Source organism: Lepus europaeus, chromosome 3 (assembly GCF_033115175.1).
Source record: "Lepus europaeus isolate LE1 chromosome 3, mLepTim1.pri, whole genome shotgun sequence".
In the NCBI taxonomy this organism is placed as follows: Eukaryota; Metazoa; Chordata; class Mammalia; order Lagomorpha; family Leporidae; genus Lepus; species Lepus europaeus.
In genome coordinates this window covers 35,413,899-35,434,931 of record NC_084829.1, presented here as the reverse complement: position 1 = coordinate 35,434,931, position 21,033 = coordinate 35,413,899, and the positions used below count along the sequence as shown (strand labels likewise).

At 42.4% G+C, this 21,033-nt stretch overlaps 1 protein-coding gene across 1 annotated transcript; it reads right to left on the bottom strand.

Annotated features, from left to right (window-relative positions):
* Nucleotides 1-2,346: 2,346 nt before the first annotated feature.
* Nucleotides 2,347-18,971, bottom strand: SNRPC (small nuclear ribonucleoprotein polypeptide C). The gene is made up of 6 exons (XM_062185985.1): nt 18,846-18,971; nt 18,469-18,511; nt 10,506-10,614; nt 6,589-6,678; nt 5,312-5,416; nt 2,347-2,767 (listed from the first exon to the last, which is right to left on the bottom strand). The coding sequence occupies exons 1-6, from the start codon at nt 18,851-18,853 to the stop codon at nt 2,643-2,645; spliced, it is 480 nt and encodes a 159-aa protein (XP_062041969.1). The 5' UTR covers nt 18,854-18,971; the 3' UTR covers nt 2,347-2,642.
* Nucleotides 18,972-21,033: the final 2,062 nt, after the last annotated feature.

Sequence of the window (21,033 nt, the reverse complement as noted above, 5' to 3'; positions counted from 1 at the left end):
TGGAGCAGTTGGGACTTGAACCGTAGCCAATCTGGGATGCTGGCACTGCAGATAGAGGCTTAAGCACCAGCCCCTCAGTTGTTTTTCTAAAAATGATTCAAAAGATAACAAGCCTTTCTCCCTTCATCTCTGTCCCCTAGTCACCCATTTACTCTTCATAAGCAACCAGTATTACCAGTTTCTTATATGTCTTTGCAGAAACTTTTAAATATATGCAAATACAAATATTTTCTTTTATAAAGAATAGCAGTGGGGACTGGTGCTGTGGCAAAGTGGGTAAAGGCAACACTTCCAGTACCAGTATCCCATATATAGCTGGTCAGAGTTCTGAATGCTCCTCTTCCGATCCAGCGCCTGCTGTGGCCTGGGAAAGCAGTAGAAGATGGCCCAAGTGCTTGGGCCCCTGCACCTGCGTGGGAGACCCAATAGCTCCTGGCTCCTGGCTTCAGATTGGCACAGCTCTGGCTGTTGCAGCCATCTTGGAAGTAAACTTGGAAAACCTCTCTCTATCTGCCTCTCCTTCTCTCTCTGTGTAACTCTTTCAAATAAATAAATAAATCTTTAAAAAAAAAAAAAAAAAAGAATAGCCGTGAATAATGTCCTGTTATGTGAACACACCAAGGTGCAGAACAATGTGTATCCCAGATCTTTTCCTATCTATACATGAAGCTTCCTTGTTCTAATATTCACAGTATAGGCAACTTTTTTTTTTTTTTAAGATTTTATTTATTTATTTGAGAAGCAGAGCTACAGAGAGAGGGAGAAACAGAAAAGTCTTCCGCTGTTCACTCCCCAAATGGTCACAACAGCCAGAGCTAGGCTGACTGATCTGAAGCCAGGAGCCAGGAGCTGGATCAGAAGTGGAGCAGCCAGGACTCAAACTTGTGCTCACATGGGATGCCAACACCACATGTGGAAGCAGAAACCTAGCCCACTATGCCACAGTGCCAGCCCTAGGCAACTTTTTTTTTTTTTTTAAATACTTATTTATTTTATCTGAAAGGCAGAGTTACAGAGAGGCAGGGGCAGATAGGTCTTCCATCTGCTGGATCACTCCCCAGATGGCCGCAATGACCAGAACTGGTCTGATCCGAAGCCAGGAGCCAGAAGCATCTTCCAGGTCTCTCACGCGGGTGCAGGGGCCCAAGGATTTGGGCCATCTTCTACTGTTTTCCCAGGCCATAGCAGAGAGCTGCATCCGAAGTGGAGCAGCCAGGACTCGAACCAGCACCCATATGGGATGCCAGCACTGCAGACAGTGGCCTTACCTGCTACGCCACAGCGCCGGCCCCCTAGGCAACTTTCTAAATGCCTCATGCTTGCAGATGTTACTTCCAATCTTTGCAGCAATGCATAAATTTATATATAATACTTTACACACAAGCAAGTCTATCTGTAAGGAAAATTCCTAGAGGTAGCACTGTGGCACAGAGGATTAAGTCACTGCTTACAAAGCCAGCATGCCTTATATCAGAGTGCTGGTTTGAATCCCAACTGTTCTGCTTCCATTCTGGCTTCCTGCTAATGTGCCCAAGAAGGCAGCAGATGGCCCAGGTCCTTTGGGCACCTGCCACTCAGGTGAGAGATATGAATGGAGCTTCTGACTTCAACACAGCCCTGGTTGTTCTAGGCATTTGGGGAGAGAAATAGAAGACAGAAGATCTGTCTCTTCCCCTCTCTCTGTTACTCTGCCTTTCAGATAAGTAAACAAATAAATGGCTCTTAAAAAAAATCTTGGACATGAAAATGCTAGGCCCTAGGATACAGATAATGTAATTCTGATAGATGTTGCCAAATTTCTGTCCCCAGATGGTATAACAATTTTCAATCCTACTTACAATGTCAGAAGATTAAGTTTTATACTGCACTAAATATGAATAGGGACAAAGGCTTACTTCTAGATGATTCCCTGAAAATACTGTACTTTTACAGTCTGCTGCTGAAACAAATAGCATTCTAATGACTTTCATACCAAGGAAATTGCGAGTAATTTCACTACTTCTTCAGAGGTTTTCAAACTATGTGAAGCCAAGAAAGGAGAAGAGAAAGAAGCTGATATTAAAGCAATTCTTGCCATTCTTAGCTGATATGCACACAACATGAAGTATTTTCCCTTACTTCAACATAAAAGTCTTAAAATGTTCAACTTATTACACAGCATTATTCATGTGAGAAATTACTGTGCTGTTTATTATTTTAACCCACAAAAGCTCTACGACTGTTAGATTTACCAAAGTCCTACACAGGAGAACCTTACTAAATAAAGGCAGGTGTCCAAAGGGATTCAATCTAAGGGCAAAGAATCTCACACAGAGACAAGCTGAAAACGGAATGAGTTGGAGAAACACAACTGGAAGGTTTCATTTCTTTATAATACAGAAAGAATACAAAGGGGATGAAAAAAGAAACACCTTTTTTAACTAAAAGAGTTGACAATTTTATTCTCACATTTCACAATACAAATGAAAACTGCACTTTTTGAAATCCCACTTCCCCCCAAAACTATTCTTTCTTTGATAAGAAGGGGGAGCAAGTCTTCTTTGTCATGCTGTTAGAAAACACCCAGAGTCACAGCACCATGATCTCCTGGTGAAGCACAACAAGCGATACAGAGCTGCTAGGAAGAGGCCTCCCCTCTCTCCTTATCTGTCCGGCCGAGTCATTCCTGGACGAGTGGGCACCATCATGGGACGGGCAGGAGGTCTCATCATTGGGGGCCCCGGCATCATTGGCATATGGCCTCCCATGGGTGGCCTCATTCCAGGAGCTGCAGGATGAAACAAAGAAAAAATGGGGAATAAAAATGAGGAAAATAGTATTTATGAGAGAATCTGATGGGGTTTCTAATTAAAAATTTTAAAAGTAGCCCCCCCCTTGCAAAATGCTGGAAAAAAAAAAAGACACACTTGACAGTAGAAATGCAACAAATTCATCACATCGGTAAATTACTTGGACATTCTCAAACAAAAAACAAAAAGTTCAACACAAGAACCATGTGGGAATCATAATCTAAGGATGGTAAGGGGAAACTATAAATAAACTGCTTCCAAGAAATCACCAGGGACTCTAGTTCCCTACACTGCCCTCTCCTCTCACTCAGGGAAGTTCACAGCTAGTCACATGTTACTTAGTCAGCTCTTTTAACCAGTTATATCCACCATGTAACCAGGAGCTAGTTCATGAATGTACACAGGCACAGAGGACAATCTTACCACTAAGCGTTTGTTCGGAGTTGTAGGAAAGGTGAGCAGGAGGCCCATGCTGAGAACCTGTTAGTAACCATACTTAGCTCAAGTCAAGAAAGATAATAGCAAGAATGTGATAACAATTAACACACACAAAACTTTGACTTTCCTAATGCATTTTAGAAACTACTAATGAATTTTTTTAAAGTGTTCCATCAATAAACAAACCAAATTGACGAGCCAGGGAGGAAAGGACAAGCGGCAGGGTAGAGGAGGAGCACAGGAAGCTTCCGTGGGACTGACAAAGCTCTACTTTTTCAGCAGGGTGGTGGGTTCACAGACATTCACTTCATTATTATGCTGCAATTTTCATCCTACATATACTTTTTTAAATACCAAATTTCACCTAATTATTTATAATCATTTGCAGGAAATGATTGAAAACTATATTCAAAGTTGAATACAGCCTTATCACCAAAAGTGAGACGTAAAGCTATACAAAGACAGATTTTTAAGATCAATTTCAAAAGGAACAGAGAAAAGTACTAAATTTCTAAAATATCACATAAAGGCCTATGCTTTACACAACCTATATTCAATTATTTCTTAGAGGAACAGATTTAGACCAAAGATTAAAAACTGGGTGCCTAAAATAGTGTTTTCTTTGGTCTCTAGAACAAATTTGAATCAGCTGCTGACTTTGGGGTTTCATATGGAAATTAAAATTACTTTTTTTTAACTTGTTATTATGGAAAGGTTCAAACTTAGAAAAAAAGGGTAAACCAGAGTCTAATGAACATCCATGTATCCATTATCCGGGTTCAATAATCACCCACCCACAGAGAATGTTGCGTATCTGTACTCCCGTCCTTTCCTATCCTACCCAACCCCTCCCGCAACTACACAATTATTAACACAAATCCCACAATCTTATTTTATGCAGACTGAACAGAAAAACTTAAACACAACCAGCAACACCAAGTCTGCTCTCAGGTGTCAAACACGGGCTAAAAGCTGAGTTCCAGAACCCTTCTTTAGATGTGTCACGCATTCCCCATTCATCCCCTACTAATTCCTCTAAGAAATTTGAATTTGTTCCCTGGATTTAAGAATGCCAAAGGCATCTAAACCACTCTGACTGTGTTCTGGCTCACAGGCCAGGAAGGCAGGTATTCTCTTTAGCTGTTCACTCCCATCCCTCTCAACACTTCACTGAACACTTCTGGCTAGGAAGCTACTCTAACATTTTGCACAGACACATCTGATCCTAAACCGCATTATGTCAGTGGTCTTCATTACTCTCATTACATAAATTTATTCTACTGTTAAGCTAATAAGGATGTAAAAAGAGAATTGTAAACTATGAAAACTAACTTGATACTTGGGAATACTCAGGCAAATCATTCCCTCAAAATGCTCACAAATTTAGTAGACAAAATGACCATAAAAGATTGGAACTAGTCTGCATCACAAGACCCCTAACCACCTAAAAAAAAAAAAATTAAAGTTGGTAAAGCATGCATTATGGTTATGGTTTATGCAAGAAATACATGATGTCCCAAGCAGCAGAATCATTCTCACAATGAAGGTCCTATCCATTTATCAGAAAGACTTACAAATCCATGAATATTTATGCTTACATTAAAATAAAATGTCTGAAGTATAAGAATTTCCTTCTTCCTCAATCAAAAACTAATCACCAAGCCCAACACCTAATTTATACTGATTTGGATCAGTCAACATACAAGATTAAATCAGCAACAGGAAGCACTTCTGTTCCAAATCAAAACCTAGAAAATATCTCTACTGTTTCTGCCACCCCACCCCAAGTGGAACAAGTTCATCCACCATTCTCTCTATTATACATGGCCCAAAGTCAGGATAAGGCAAGGAAACAGGTGGGAGGGGGAAAAAAGAAAAACAAGGCAGCCACATCACATCTTGCTTTCAGTAGCACAAGGTCACTGGATACCATCCAATTACACTGATAAACCAAGTATTTTTCCTTTGTCATTAAAGACTGATCAAATTTGATTTGTTACATTTAGATGGTTAGTTAAGAAATCATATAATCGGAAAACTAAAGCACAATGCAGCATCCTAGAAGCGAAGACATCCAAACTCACCAGGTCCCACTGGCATCATCCCAGGAGGAGGAGGGCCCATCATTGGCATCATGGGAGGGCCTCCCATATGAGGTGCAGGCATCATACCAGGGCGAGGAGGACCCGCTGAAACACAGAATGGAGCCCGTGGTTAAAGAATGCTTATATGATAATTTTCTCTTCCTAATGACACCAATGTGATCTCTTGAACTTGTTCAAATTCCGAAACAGTGGACCTCTTATGTTTCTTTTTGTTACAGTAGACCCACAAAAATCACATGCAGGAAAACTTCAGTTACTTTGTGACTGAAAAGCAAGAACAAGCCTGCCTAAATAGAAGTATAAAATGAAGTCAGGCTCCCCAGGTTAAAAAAAAACAAAATTTAAGATAATTTAGCTTTAAAATAAGGAAGATGGATTTATCTATAGAACTCTTGACAAAAAGGTTTAAATATTTTTTGGTATTACAGAGAAACTCTGACAGTACCATTTATAATTGCAAAAATTTGGAACAACTTTAATATTTAAAATAAGAAAATGGTGAGGCCTACAATGGAATACTCAAAAAACAGACTATTTTGCTATAAAAAATAATGGAGATGAGTCAGTCAAGGTGGAGTAGGACAGAGAAGTAACCTAGGAGTTGTTGTGTGCCAAGGCCTAACCAGGTCACAGGATGGCAGGATCCTAGAAGGGGTCATTAGTGATCCATCTGTGTTAGTGATTACCGACAGCCTACTTCTCTATCTTTATATCCATGATTACTTACAAGACTGAGTTTCTGTGTCAGCCGAATTCCAATCTGAACTATCCCAGGAGAGCCAAAGAACTTATGCCTTAGTACTCAAACTCCTCCTGTCCGACATGCAGAAACCACAAACCTTTCTTGAGTTGAGGAAGCCCCTCAAGGATTCCACTTTCAACTACCTAATTCTTAGCTTTCACACAGTATACACATTGCCATCAGATGGGTTAGAAAATAGGCGGAAGGAGTGAGGAGTTTATCAAAAATAATCTAACATGTTCAACAACACCTGTTTGTACCAGCTCATCTAATCACAGGTTCATTCTGAGCCTTCCATCTGAATTTGTCTCAGACCCATACTTGGGATGTCACAAATACATTATCTTAGTAACAATGCAATCAAAAGGTAACTACTTAAAAAGTTACACCACTAAAATTGTTTTCTATCACTGTATGTTCATTCACCAAGCATTTGATAGACAACTGTGAGATGATCTGCCAATCAAAGGAGAATTGGCCCAGTCATACCTCTTCCAATAAAAACTTTACTTACGGAGACTGGGGGGAGGTGGGATCATTGCTCCTGCAGGAGGAGGAGCAGAGAATGGAGTAGGCGGTATCTTTCCTTGTTGAAATGCAGCCGCTTTGGAGAAGGAAAAAACAACAATGAAAACACCCTGAACATTTACTAAAATAACCACTTCTTTTTAAATCTTAAATAATTCCAATTACTTTACTTTAGCAAGTAATCTAAAGTTATTACATTATGGCTTTAGTTTTTAAATAAATTTAAAATATTCATCAGTTAAAACTGCAATCAAGGGGCTGGTGTTGTAGTGCAGCAGGTTAGGCCTCCGCCTGCAATGTCAGCATCCATATAGGAACTAGTTGGAGTCCTGGCTGCTCCACTAGCTCCCTGCTAATGCGCCTGGAAAAGCAGTGACAGATGGGCCAAGTACTTGGGTCCCTGTACCCATGTAGGATACCTAGATGGAGTTCCTGGCTCTTAGTTTCAGCCTAGACCAGCCCCAGTCACTGTGGCCATTTGGGGAGTGAACCAAGAGATGAAAGATACCTATCTCTCCTTCTTTCTCTGTAATTCTTCTTTCAAATAAATAAATAAAAAAAAAAGTAAATAAATAAAATCACAATTAATTGGCTTACTGATTTAGGCTTTCAGGTTTTTTTTCCCTAAAGATAATTCAATTTATTTTTCTTTCTTTTTTTGTTTTTAAAGATTTGTTTATTTAAGGGCCAGCATTGTGGCACAGTAGGCTAAGCCTCCACCTGTGGCACCGGCATCCCGTATGGGCACCAGTTTGTGTCCCAGCTGCTCCTCCCCTGACCCAGCTCTCTGATATGGCCTAGGAAAGCAATAGAAGATGGCCCAAGTCCTTGGGCCCCTGCACCCACGTGGGAGACCCAGAAGAAGCTCTGGCTCCTGGCTTTGGATCAGCCTGAGCTTGGCTGTTGTGGCCATTTGAGGAGTGAACCAGCTGATGAAAGAACTTTCTCTCTGTCTCTTCCTCTTTCTGTAGTAATTCTACCTCTCAAATAAATAAACAAAATCTTTTTTTTAAAAAAAGTAATTTATCAAAAAAAATATTTGTTTATTTGAATTGAAAGGCAGAGTTACAGAAAGAGGAAGAAAGAGAGAGAGATTTTCCATCCATTGGTTCACTCCCCAAATAGCCACAACAGCCAGAGCTGGGCCTACCTGAAGCCAGGAGCCAGTGGCTTCCTCTAGGTCTTCCACGAGGGTGCAGGGCACCAAGCACCTGGGTCATCTTCCACTGCTTCCTCAGGCATATCAGCACAGAGTGGGAATGGAAGTGGAGCAACCAGGGATCAAACAGGCACCCATATGGGACGCCAGTGCCGCTCCAGCTATGCCCCAGTGCAGGCCCCTGATGTAGGTTTTTAAAGCTATTTTTACTTAGTATTTATTTCCATGGCTAAAACAACTATGTGAGATTCAAGTGAAAATTTCCTACTTATCAACATCCTTTACCAAGTAGAAGCAGGTTTTTTGTTTGTTTGTTTTTGAGAAGTCAGAGAGAGGGAGAGACAAAGAGAAAGGTCTTCCTTTCACTGGTTCCCTCCCTAAATGGCTACAACAGCCAAGCTCAGGCCAATCCAAAGCTAGGAGCCAGGAGCTCCTTCCAGGTCTTCCATATGGGTGCAGGGGCCCAAGGACTTGGCCCCACTACTTTCCTAGGCCATTAGCAGAGAGCTGGATCAGAAGAGGAGCAGCCAAGACATGAACCGGTGCCCATATGGGATGCTAGCATCACAGGCAGAGGCTTATTAGCCTACTACACCATAGAACCAGCCCACCTTTAATCTTTAAATGTAGTTTATAACTAATTGAAGATGTTCACAGTTTTGTTTGAAAAATTTGCAATACATGCCCAAAGACCAGACTTTATCACATTTCTACCTCTCTCCTATTTATGCTGTCCTAGGTCAAAACAAGGACATCATTCTGGTTTCCCAGTTCTGCAAGTGATGCACTAACTAGGAGACCCTGTCCTGAAGATTAACATCACATTGCACTCAGAAAAAGTATAATGCAATCAACTTTTAATTCTTTCAGTCAATATGCAGCACAGTGAAAATAAAAGAAACAGAAGATCATCTCTATATGGCTTTAGAATCAAAAATAAATGCTAAAATGTATAGTTACAAAGTCTACTTCTGAAGTAAGCCCTTCCCAATTCAGTGTTCTCTGCAGCCTACCCTATTACCCTATTCCAATCCCAAAAGTGCAAAGGAAGTCTAATTACTCAGGTCAATCACAGATAATTCACAGAGATTAAATCCAAAATGATGCTATAAAATGCAGATGCATAAACAGTTATTCATATGCTTCTGAATAAAGCCTGTGTTCTATCAGAGATTATATCCAACTAAGGACCCTTTTTTTCTTCTTTTTAAAGATTTATTTATATGAAAGAGTTACAGAGAAATCCACTGGTTCACTCCCCAGATGGTCACAACGGCAAGAGCTGAGCCAATCCGAACCCAGGAGCCAGGAGCTTCTTCAGAGTCTCCTAGGTGACTGTGGAGGTCCAAGCACCTGAGCCATCCTTTACTGCTTTCCTAGGCACAATAGCAGGGAGCTGGATTGGAAGTGGAGCAGCCAGGACTCGAACTGGTGACCATATGTGCTGTAGGCCAGGGCGTTAACCCACTGTACACAGCAACAGCCCCAAATAAGGACTTGTCTAATCAAAAAGGCACTCACTTTTCCCCATGGTCGAATCTAGCTCCCAATTTCAATGCAGACCCTGGGAAGCAGTAGGTAACAGTTCAAGCAGTTGGATCCATGCCACCCATGTGGGGGACCTAGACAGTGAGTTCCCAGCTCCTGGCTTGGCCTGGCCCAGCTTCAGCCATTGTTGCCATCTGGGGGGTGAACCAGTGGATGAGAGCTCTACCTGCCTATCTGTCTGCTCTCTCTGCCTCTTTCTGTCCCTTGAACAAATCATTTTCCCCCAAAATTTACTCAGTCCACATTTGCCTACCAGCTCTGAATACAATGAATCAGAAAGCCTATGCTGGGGTCAGTGTTGTGGCAAAGCAGGTTAAGTCAACACCTGCAACACCAGCATCCTATATGGGCACTGGTTTGCTTCCCTGCTGCTTTACTACCAGTCCAGCTCCCTGCTGATGGTCTGTGAAAAGCAGCAAAGATGGCCCACATGTTTGGGCCCCTGCCACTCAACATGGAAAACCCAGATAAACCTCCTGGCTCCTGGCGTCGGTCTGGCTCAGCCCTGTCTATTGAGGCCATCTGGGGAGTGAACCAGCAGATGGATGATCTCTCTAACTCTTTTAAGTAAATTAATTAATCTTAAAAAAAAAAAAATCAAAACAAAACTGTTTCAAATACACCAGCACTATCTATAAAGTAAAATTGCAACATCTCCTTTTATCAGTGTCTTCAACCCAACCAGCTGGAACAAAAACGTTACTAATTTTCAAATGGGCATGACATAAACATCAAGCCTCCAAAATATAACCATACTATTATCAGCTAGACTGTTTGACTAGTTCTCTGTGAGGATTTCAAAAAAGCAATCCAAATGAAGCCTTTCAAACGATTCCAACCCACCCCCTTACCTTTTCCTATAAAAACAGGAAAATACTTCTAAAAACCAGGCATTACTACAAAGGAGGTCTTATATAAACGTGCTAAAAAGTCCAGCCCATGTCAAAAGAAAGTACTAGGCAACTCTATTCTCTGCCTCCCCTCCCAGTCCAACCAACACCTGATTGCTCTATTCTCAATAATTAATATTAATGTGTTCCAATATCCCTGGGAAACCAATGACCTTGCACTTCTTCCATTCAACATGGCCAGATGCCCTATTTATCATTCAGAATGAGTTGCTTTTGTGAAAACCAACACAGACAGGGATAAGAAAGAATAAGATCATGCTACCACAACAAGAGACTGAAACATACTTGTTTTGTCGATCAGGCTCTGAGCCTGCTCTTCCATCCATTTCTGATAGTAGTCTTTCACATTCTCTTTGTGTTTCCTACCACTGCAGTGCGTTTTTCTCACAGATGGCTGTAAAACACAAAGGTGATATCAGAGACAGGAACAAGTTTCAAATACTATAAAGTTTATAAAGCCTTACACTTACACCATCCAGCAAGACACTGTAGTAATTCATCTACTATATTATCAACACCAGGGGTCAGCAAACTATGGCCCATAAGCCAGTCAGCTATTTTTATAAAAAATATATAAATATATAGAGAGAACAAAGAGACATTCATTTACATACACACACACACACATATATATACGTGTGTACATATACATATTTACTCTGTACAATGGCAGAGTTCAGTAATTCCACCAAAGACTGTGTGTTCTCTATGTCCACAAACTTGAAATAATCACAATTTGTTACTTCAAGAAAAAGTTTGCAAACCCATAATTTAGAACATTAGTATCTTTAGAAATCAGTATCATTTCAATGCCCTTTCAGAGGTTATTCCAAGGCCAAATAATTTCATTTATATACATTTCAAAACTCTATGAGAAAATGCTCTTTTAAAGAACTAAGAGCCTAGAACAAATCACCCACAGCCCCTATCTCTAGCCTACTAGTCCTTTTGTTCAATGGCTTTATTAATATATAATTGACATACAATACATGCATTTTTAATTTTTTTGAAAAAATAATCTATTTGAAAGGCAGACAGGTATCTTTCATCCATTGGTTCACTCACCAAATGACTACAGCTGGGGCTTGGCCAGGCCAAAGACAGGAGGCCAGAATTCATTTTAGATCTCCCATGTGGGTGGCAGAGACCCAAGCACTTAGTCAATACCTGCTGCCTCCCACAGTATGCATCAGCAGGAAGCTGGATCAGAAACGGAGCCAGGACTCAAACCCAGGGACTCTAATATTATACGGGTGTCTCAAGTGGCATCATCATCACTGTACCTCTTACTATTTATTGAACACTTACTATATGCCAGATACCATACTATGTTCTTTACAAGCAACATCTCTATTTATCATCATAAAAATCATGTTTACATAGAAAGAACAAATTATATGCAATATGGATGAATCTCAAACATGTGCTAAGAAAAGAGGTGAGACACACAAACGGTCTATACTTCATTTCCTTTTTTTTTCTTTTCTTTTTCTAAGAGTTTCTACTGTAAGATTCTCCTCATGGAAAGATTTAAAACCAGCAGTACTCATTTATTAATAAAAACATGATCAGTTAAGGCCACAGACACAAAGAGACTAACTGCAAAGAAATACAAGGGAATTTTCTAGAATGATAACATTCTAAATCTTGAGAAATACACCAAGGTGCAATCATCTGACAAATCATCAAACTACTGGCTTAAAATCTGTGCATTTGACCATAAATTATAATTCAATAAAATTGGTGGAAAAAAATCATCTTCTGTTATGTTTAAAGCATTCTCTGAAAACACACAGCTGGTGCTGCCATTTAGCTGTCTGTCTCTGTGTATCTGTGTCTCTTGTCTCTTTGCCTCTCAAAAATTGTTTTAAAATAAAAACATGTAGCTCATATGCAGTAACCAAGGCCAGGAACTCAAATGCTACCAGAGGCCCCCCATCACTGCCGGAACTACAAATTACAGGCAACCCACTCCTCACATGACTGACTCAGCAGCAGTAGCTATGACTACTGTCAATCAATCAGATATGGTCTTCCCACAGTCTATATTTCAAAATACTGCTCAAGGGCAGGTTCTTGGCACAGTAATTAAGATGCCACTTTGGGCCGGCGCCGCACTCACTAGGTTAATCCTCCGCGTGCAGCGCCAGTGCCCGGGGTTCTAGTCCCGGTTGGGGTGCTGGATTCTGTCCCAGTTGCTCCTCTTCCAGTCTAGCTCTCTGCTGTGGCCCGGGAGGGCAGTGAAGGATGGCCCAAGTGCTTGGGCCCTGCACCCGCATGGGAGACCAGGAGGAAGCAACTGCTCGGATCAGAGCAGTTCGCCAGCTGCAGCGCGCCAGCCATAGTGGCCATTTGTGGGGTGAAGCTACAGAAAAAAGGAAGACCGTTTTTTCTGTCTCTCTCTCTCTCACCGTCAAACTCTGCCTGTCAAAAAAAAAAAAAAAAAAAAAAAAGGATGCCATTTTGAACACTCACATCTCCTATCACAGTGTGTCTAGATTTGAGTCCTGCTTCACGCTAATGCAAACCCTGAGAATCAACCAGTACTTGGGTCCCTGCCAGAGAAGCAGAACGAGTTCCAGTTTCCTGGCTATTCCAGACATTCTGGGGAATAAACCAGCAGATGAACGATCTCTCAAATAAATAAAAATTCAAAATATTACTCCCTGTTTCCCAAACCACTTACACAAATACAATGATACTTTAAGACAAAAGGAGATAACAAAATCATGCCAAGCAAAATCCAAAAATTATAGTACTAAAAGTTTTCCCTTTTTTTTTTTTTTTTTTCATTAGAAAGGCAGACTGGGGTGAGTGTTCTGACATAGCAGGTTAAGCAGCCACCTACAACACCAGCATATCATATAGACATGGGTTCGAGTTCCAGCTCTTCCACTTCCAATCCAGCTCTCTGCTAACGTGCCTGGTAAAGCAGTAGGAGATGGCCTAAGTACTCAAGCCCCTCCACCCACATGAAAGAAGCAGATGAAGCTCCTGGCTCTGGACGGGCCCAGCTCTGACTGTTTCAGCCATTTAGGGAATGAACCAGCAGATGGAAGATCTTTGTCTCTACCTCTTTCTCTGTAACTCTTTCAAATAAATAAATAAATCTTAAAAAAAAAAAAAAAAAGGCAAGCAGGCAGATCAATAGAGAGTTCTTCCATCTGCTGGTTCATTACCCAAATGGCTGCAATGGCTGGGGCCAGGCCAAGAGTTCAAACACCTATTCAAGCCTCCCAGGTGGGTGGCAATGCTCAAGTATTTGAGCCATCTTCCACTGCTTTCCCAGGCATATTAGCAGGGAGCTGGATCAGAAGCAGTGCAGCTAGGCCTCAAACTATAACCCACTATACAACACAGCACCACCACTAAATGTTTTTATAAATTTCAAAGTCCACTAAATGGAACTGCTACAATCACTGTGGAAATGTTCTGTTTTTTCAAGAAACCATTTTAGAAAAAATACTTTTTTAAAGATTTTATTTATTTGAGAGATAAAGTTATTAAAGAGAGAGAGCGGGAGAGACAGAAAAGTTTTCCATCTGCTGGTTCACTCCCCAAATGGTCCCAACGGCCGCAGCTGAGCCAATCCAAAGCCAGGAGCCAGGAGCTTCTTTCAGGTCCCCCACGCAGGTGCAGGGACTCAAGCACTTGAGCCATCTTCCATTGCTTTCCCAGGCCATAAGCAGAGAGCTTGATCAGAAGAGGAGCAACCAGTATATGAACTGGCATGCATGCAGGATGCTGGTGCCACAAGCAGAAGCTTAACCTACTACACCACAGAACCGGCCCCAATTTTAGAACAATATGAATAGGTTTTCTGACATTTCTCATAAAGAGACACTTATTATAAAGATAGTTTTCAATTATCTGACATCTGGCATTACCAAGATGTCAGTACATGAAAATACAATGACCAAAGGGCTGCATATGACCTAGCAACTAAACTGCCAGCTGGGATGCAGGTGCAGTGCCTGGGTTCAAGTCCCAGCTCCACTCCCAATTCCAGCTTCTTGCTAATGTGTATACCCTGGAAGTAGCAGGTGATGACTCAAGTAGTTGGATCCCTGCTACCCATCTGGGAGATCTACTTGAGTTCCCAGCTTTGGTCTCACTCAGCAAAAGGGTATTTAGAGTGAAGTAAATGGAGCTCTCTCTGCATCTGTCTCATTTCCTCTCACAAATAAAAATTTTTTATTATTTATATATATGTATACACACACATATGTGTGTATATATATACATATATATATACACATATATGTATATATATATAAAACGCCTCAAAAATAGAAAGATATAGCTCCCTCACTAAGAAGTTCAGAAAATTATGACTAGGGGTTTTACCTAGAGGGGGTTAGTGACAAAAAAAAGAAAAAGAAAAAGAAAAAAATACTAGGGATCTACAGGCAAAAACCAAGAGATGCGGCCAGTACTGTGGCATAGTGGGTCAATCTGCCCTCAGCGGCACCAGCACCCCTTATGGGTGCTGTTTCAAGTGCTGGCTGCTCCACTTTTGATCCAGCAATGCGCCTGGGAAAGCAGTGGAAGATGGACCAAGTTTCTGGGCCCTTGCACTCACGTAGGAAACCCAGAGGAAGCTTCTGGCTCCTGGCTTTGGATCAGCCCAGCTCTGGCCCTTGCAGCCATTTGGGGAGTGAAACCAGCAGATGCAAGACTTCTCTCCCTGTTTCTCCCTCTCTCTGTTATATCACCTTTCAAATACATAAATAAAAATCAATAAATCAATCAAGGGGTCTGCAAGGTCAAAATGTTCCCCCTCCCAGAAACCTTTTATTTAAGGAATACAAACTTCATGCTTTTCATATGTATTAGGAATATAGTTATTCTTCTCACTGTACCTGCCCTCTCACATACACTCCCACCCCTCTTCTCCCTCTCCTAGTCCCATTCTTGTTTTTCATTAAGATCTATTTTCTTTTTTTTTTTTTTGACAGGCAGAGTGGACAGTGAGAGAGAGAGACAGAGAGAAAGGTCTTCCTTTTGCCGTTGGTTCACCCTCTAATGGCCGCCGCGGTAGCGCGCTGCGGCCGGCACACCGCGCTGTTCCGATGGCCTCCCATGGGGTGCAGGACCCAAGGACTTGGGCCATCCTCCACTGCACTCCCTAGCCACAGCAGAGAGCTGGCCTGGAAGAGGGGCAACCGGGACAGGATCGGTGCCCCGACCGGGACTAGAACCCGGTGTGCCGGCGCCGCAAGGCGGAGGATTAGCCTGTTGAGCCACGGCGCCGGCCAAGATCTATTTTCAATCAACTTCATACACATACGATTAACTCTATACTAAGAGCTTAACAAATTGCATGAAAAGTCAATCAATGAAAGGGTCTGCAAGGTCGAAGCATTTTCATTGTAACTAAAACATTACTTTCGTCTTTCACTGTGTTGACATTTATACTGATGTTGTCAAACCCCTGGTACTTCAGAGCAAATCAAGGCAGTGGCACCCTAACGTATGCGCGATTATTGTTTTCTTCAATGTCACGGGGTGGGTGGGGGAGTCAGCTTTACCAAGACTGTCCTTAATGAAGCAATAAAATTAAGTTTCTTAAATCTCAGCTCTTAAGTTTATTTTTTAAAAAAATATCCCTGTATGCCAAATATATTGCTATCTAAAAGAAAATCAGGCATGCTTTTCAAGTTGTGAGCTTTACCATCAAAGGTGGTTACCTCTTTGATAGAACACCACTTTTATTTCAAAGAATGATTAAGAAAAAACTATTTAAGGGTACTCTAAAAAGCTCATGGAAAAGGGAATTAAAAGATTTCTTTTTTAATTTTCAAACACTTATTTTATTTATTTGAAAGGCAAAGAGAGCAAACGAGAACTTCGAACAACTGTTTCACTCCCCAAATGCCCTAAACAACCAGGACGGGGCCAAGCCAAAGCAAGGAGCTGGTAACTTAACTGGGTGTCCCATGCGGGTGTCAGAGAGCCAAGTACCTGAGCCATTCCGCTAGGCTTCTCAGGGTGTACAGTAGCAGAAAGCAGAAATTGGGAGCAGAGCCAGGACTTAAACCCAGGCGCTCGGATACGGGATGTGTGTCCTGAGCGGCATCTTAACTTCACACACCCATAAAAAGCTGTATTTATTTTGACACAAAACATTTTTTAAATCCAGACATACAAGTATTTGGACTTCTCACAAATGGATGATGTGAGCCTGTCACATTAAAGAAAGCAACTGATCATATTTGTTACCAATAATAAAATTTGAACTTAGAAGCAAAAATTGCAATTTTAGAAAATCTGCCACCCTAAGTTTGCCAACTGCTCAGTACTTAGTCAGTTCTAATTAGATTGTAGCACTAATAAATGTGAATTTTTAATATTATATAAATGTACTTAAAGACCTGTATGACACGGTGAACCAATATTTTCCAAATGACCAATATATGTTTCAGAATCACACACTGTTAAATGTCTTTTAAAGAGCAACACATATTACTGAATTTCACTGAAACAGCATGAAAAGTTTGACACAGTTTGAGACTGCACACTGCCACTGGCCATGTATGGAGTTTTGGTATAGTAATCTAACAGTACTGAAGAACACCTACGATTATCTAAAAAGACTATTAAAGGCTGACGTTGCAGCACAGATTAAGCTGCTGCCAGCAACATCAGCATCCTATTTTAGCACTGGTTCCAGTCCCACCTGCTCTGCTTCCCATCCAGCTCCCTGCTAATACACCTGGGGAATCAGTGGAAGATGGCCCAAGTGCTTGGGCCCTGCCACCCAGATGGAGCTCCAAGCTCAAGTCTTCAGCTCACTCCAGCCGCGGCTGTTGCAGCTACTTGGGCAGGGAATCAGCAGGTGAAAGATCTCTCTCTGTTGCTCTGTCTTCAAAATAATAATTTTTTTTTTATTTAACCCAGTAATTTTTAAGACTGTAAAGGGGCCCTGGGAACAAAATGTCTGCTAGAGGCCGGCGCCGCGGCTCACTAGGCTAATCCTCCGCCTTGCGGCGCCAGCACACCGGGTTCTAGTCCCGGTTGGGGCGCCGGATTCTATCCCGGTTGCCCCTCTTCCAGTCCAGCTCTCTGCTGTGGCCAGGGAGTGCAGTGGAGGATGGCCCAAGTGCTTGGGCCTTGCACCCCATGGGAGACCAGGAGAAGCACCTGGCTCCTGCCATTGGAACAGCGCGGTGCGCCGGCCGCAGTGCGCCTACCGCAGCGGCCATTGGAGGGTGAACCAACGGCAAAAGGAAGACCTTTCTCTCTGTCTCTCTCTCACTGTCCACTCTGCCTGTCAAAACAAACAAACAAACAAACAAAAAAACAAAATGTCTGCTAGAATCATTAGCTTTGGAATTAGATTGCCTGGACTCACCTTCCAGCTCTGTACAATTCTCTGGCTTTGTGACACCAGAAGCAATTTTTAGCCATCCTCTACCTCAGCTTCCTCCCTCACAGGATTATATGAGCATTAAGTCTGCAACACTGCCTCACCAAAAAAAAAAAAAAAAAAAAAAAAAAAAAAAAAAAAAAAAAAAAAAACCACTCTTAACTGCTGCAATCATCTGCTAGTTTTCAGGCAAAGTACTCTGGCTCAGGTCAAGGCATTTCTTTTTTTTTGCACAGGCAGAGTGGACAGTGAGAGCGAGAGACAGAGAGAAAGGTCTTCCTTTGCCGTTGGTTCACCCCCCCAATGGCCGCCGTGGCCAGCGCACCGTGCTGATCCGAAGCCGGGAGCCAGGTGCTTCTCCTGGTCTCCCATGCGGGTGCAGGGCCCAAGCACTTGGGCCATCCTCCACTGTACTCCCGGGCCACAGCAGAGAGCTGGCCTGGAAGAGGGGCAACCAGGACAGAATCTGACGCCCCGACCAGGACTAGAAACCCGGGGGTGCCGGCGCCGTAGGCAGAGGATTAGCCTAGTGAGCTGCGGCGCGGGCCTTTCTTTTCATTCATTCAAAACAAACATTTGAGTAACCTGACAGAGCCAAATATTTGATCTTTATGGACACTCTCCAGGAATTTTTAATTAATTTTTTTGTCTTCAAACCTGCTATAGCTTTATTATTTTGGGTCTCCAATGAAAATACTGACTGCTGGAAAACTAACTCTTGCAAATGTCCTCAAATTATGAATATCGTTCCAAGATGGAGGGGGCGGAATAAAACATCTCCAATTATTTTCTCCAAGCAGTAGGCCTTAAAACCTCGGCAGACGTAAACTCGTATTGCACATACGACGTTTTCAAACTACGAAAAGACACGATACTTACGGAGTCATGGGTGAGGTACGTATCGCAGTAGTCACAGTAAAACCTGAAAAGAGGTGGTAGATAGATGACAAGCAGTCACCCGCGGAAGCGCCATTAACTAAGGGTAAAAAACAAACCAAAGAAACCCACCCCGACCCACTGACGCCTCGAAGGTGTCCCACAAAGCGTCCAGACACAAAGCAGAGATTTTCGTCGTTGTCTTAAGCGGGTCGACCGCCACTCTAGAAACGCTATCCAGAGCTCCGGCCCCTGCTCCCCTCCCCGCTCCCGGATCCGCTCTGCCCCCGAGGCTTTCAAGAACCAGGCCACGAGCTCCGCTCTCCCACAGGGCCACCAGCACCCACCGCGACCACCCTCAAATTTCAGACCCCACTCACTTGGGCATGTTGCTCTGCAGGCCGTTGGCCACTCCGTTGCCCGCCGCCCGGAAATGACGCACACAACGAGCGCCGACGCCTCGGAAGTACGAGACAGCCGCAACCGCTACAGAAGCCCTCGCCGGCTGCAGCCGAGTGAGAGGCGGGGCTTCTCTTCCTCTCCGTCACCTATTGGTAGGCGGAAATGGCGGGTGCTACGGGACCCTACGAGGCTCAAAACTCGCCCATTTAATTCTGACTCTGGATACTTCCGGAAATGCGTGATTCGTTCTTTGGGCGGCTACCTAATTAGCCTCTGCTGTGTGCCAGGAGCCTCTATAAATGCTGAAAACCAGCAGTGAACAAAGCAGACAAAAATCCTTGTATTCATGAAATTGATACGTTATTGGGTAAGACATAATAAAAGCGATATGTATTAGGTTAGATGGACCAAAGTACTGAGGGAGAAAAATGAAACAGGTAAGGGATAAGTTCAACTTTAAAGACACAGGATGCTTATTGAGGAGGTGACAAGTGAGAAATGATAATTTCTTAAAGCATAAAGCCAAGTGCAAACCGCTTTACTTACAGTGTTTGAGTCCCTTTAAGCCCAGGGAATATAGTAGAATACCCAGTTTTTTATTTTTTAATAAATCTTATTATTTATCTATTTGAGAGGCAGAGTTACAGACAGAGGGAGAGACAGAGAGAGGGGTCTTCCATCTGCTGGCTCACTCTGCTGGAGCTGAGCCAATCAGAAGCCAGGAGCCAGGAGCTTCTTCCCTGGGTGCAGGGGCTCAAGGACTTGGGCCATCTTCCACTGCTTTCCCAGGCCATAGCAGAGAGCTGGATCGGAAGAAGAGCAGCCGGGATTCAAACTTGCGTCCATATGGGATGCAGGCACTGCAGGCAGCGGCTTTACCTGCTACCCTGCTGTATCGACCGCAAGCACCCCGGTTTTAAGTCCCGTCTGCTTGCTTCCTAGCTGTGCTGCTTGGGCAAATTGGTCTTTCTGAGCCTCATTTTTCTCATCTGAAGAGTATGGGTAATAATTCTTACTCGTGTAAACAGATGGAAGAATGAAATATGAACATGCTTGTAAAGTGTTTAATCAAATGTTTGTACTAAGCCTTCCACAAGTGGTAGCTATTAAATAGAAAAAACGATGGAAGTATATTCTCTAAAGATGTAATCTGTTGTAGCCCCAAGGACCAACTTCCAGCTTGGGCTGTTGATGACAAAATGACCTGCCTCCCTCTTAGCAAAGGGAAATAAGAGTTGAGAACTCAAGGGGAGGAACTTTATGTTCTTCTGCCCTACATTCTCTGATGATGTAGTTGCAACCAAAATAATAAATGCTACTTCATTTAAATGCTTACGTTCTCCTGGGTGTTTTAAATACATTAATTTACTTAATCCATTCAACAACTCTTTATTCGTATTTTAGATAAGAAAACTAAGCGCTAACCAGGTTAAGTACCACAAAGTTTACTTGCTGGTTTTAAGGGAAAAGTTAGCTGTATAAAGAAGTTATTAACATCTAACTACCCTATGGCAGTGGTAAATCTTAGCATTAATTGTTAGGTGTTTTCTGTTGGAATGCCAGCAGAGTATACATCAAGTATGTTGTGTTATCACGAAAAATGTTTAACTTGGATCCAAGGAAGTTTATAGGATATGTGAGGGGATGAAGCTAAAGGAAAGCAAAAGGCAGCAGGCAAATTCAGAAGGCGGACATTGGAGAGACGGACCTCTTTCCTTCACCAACTCAGGAAAAGGTGTCATTCTAACTTAAAAAGTTTAAAAAGAGTATTTATTTGAAAGGCAAAGTGACAGAGAGAGAGGGAGAGCCAAAGATATATTCCATCCGCTGATTCACTCCCAAAATGGCCACAACAGCTAGGGCTGGGCTGGACACCAGACTAATGGAAGTACCTAATCTAGGAATGTGAGCTTCTAAACTATAAACTGAAATAAACCACCATCCTTCCTAAAAACTTTCTCTTGGGTATTTTACAGTTACAGTAATGAAAACCCCTCTCTCTCTCTCTCTCTCTCTCTCTCTCTCTCTCTCTCTCTCTTACACACACACACACACACACACCCCACATTTCCTGAATCTATTTTATAGATGCAATCCACTTTTCATTATTGTAACCAAATACTTGCACCACACTACTTTAAAAAGAAGAGGTGGGACCAGCATTGT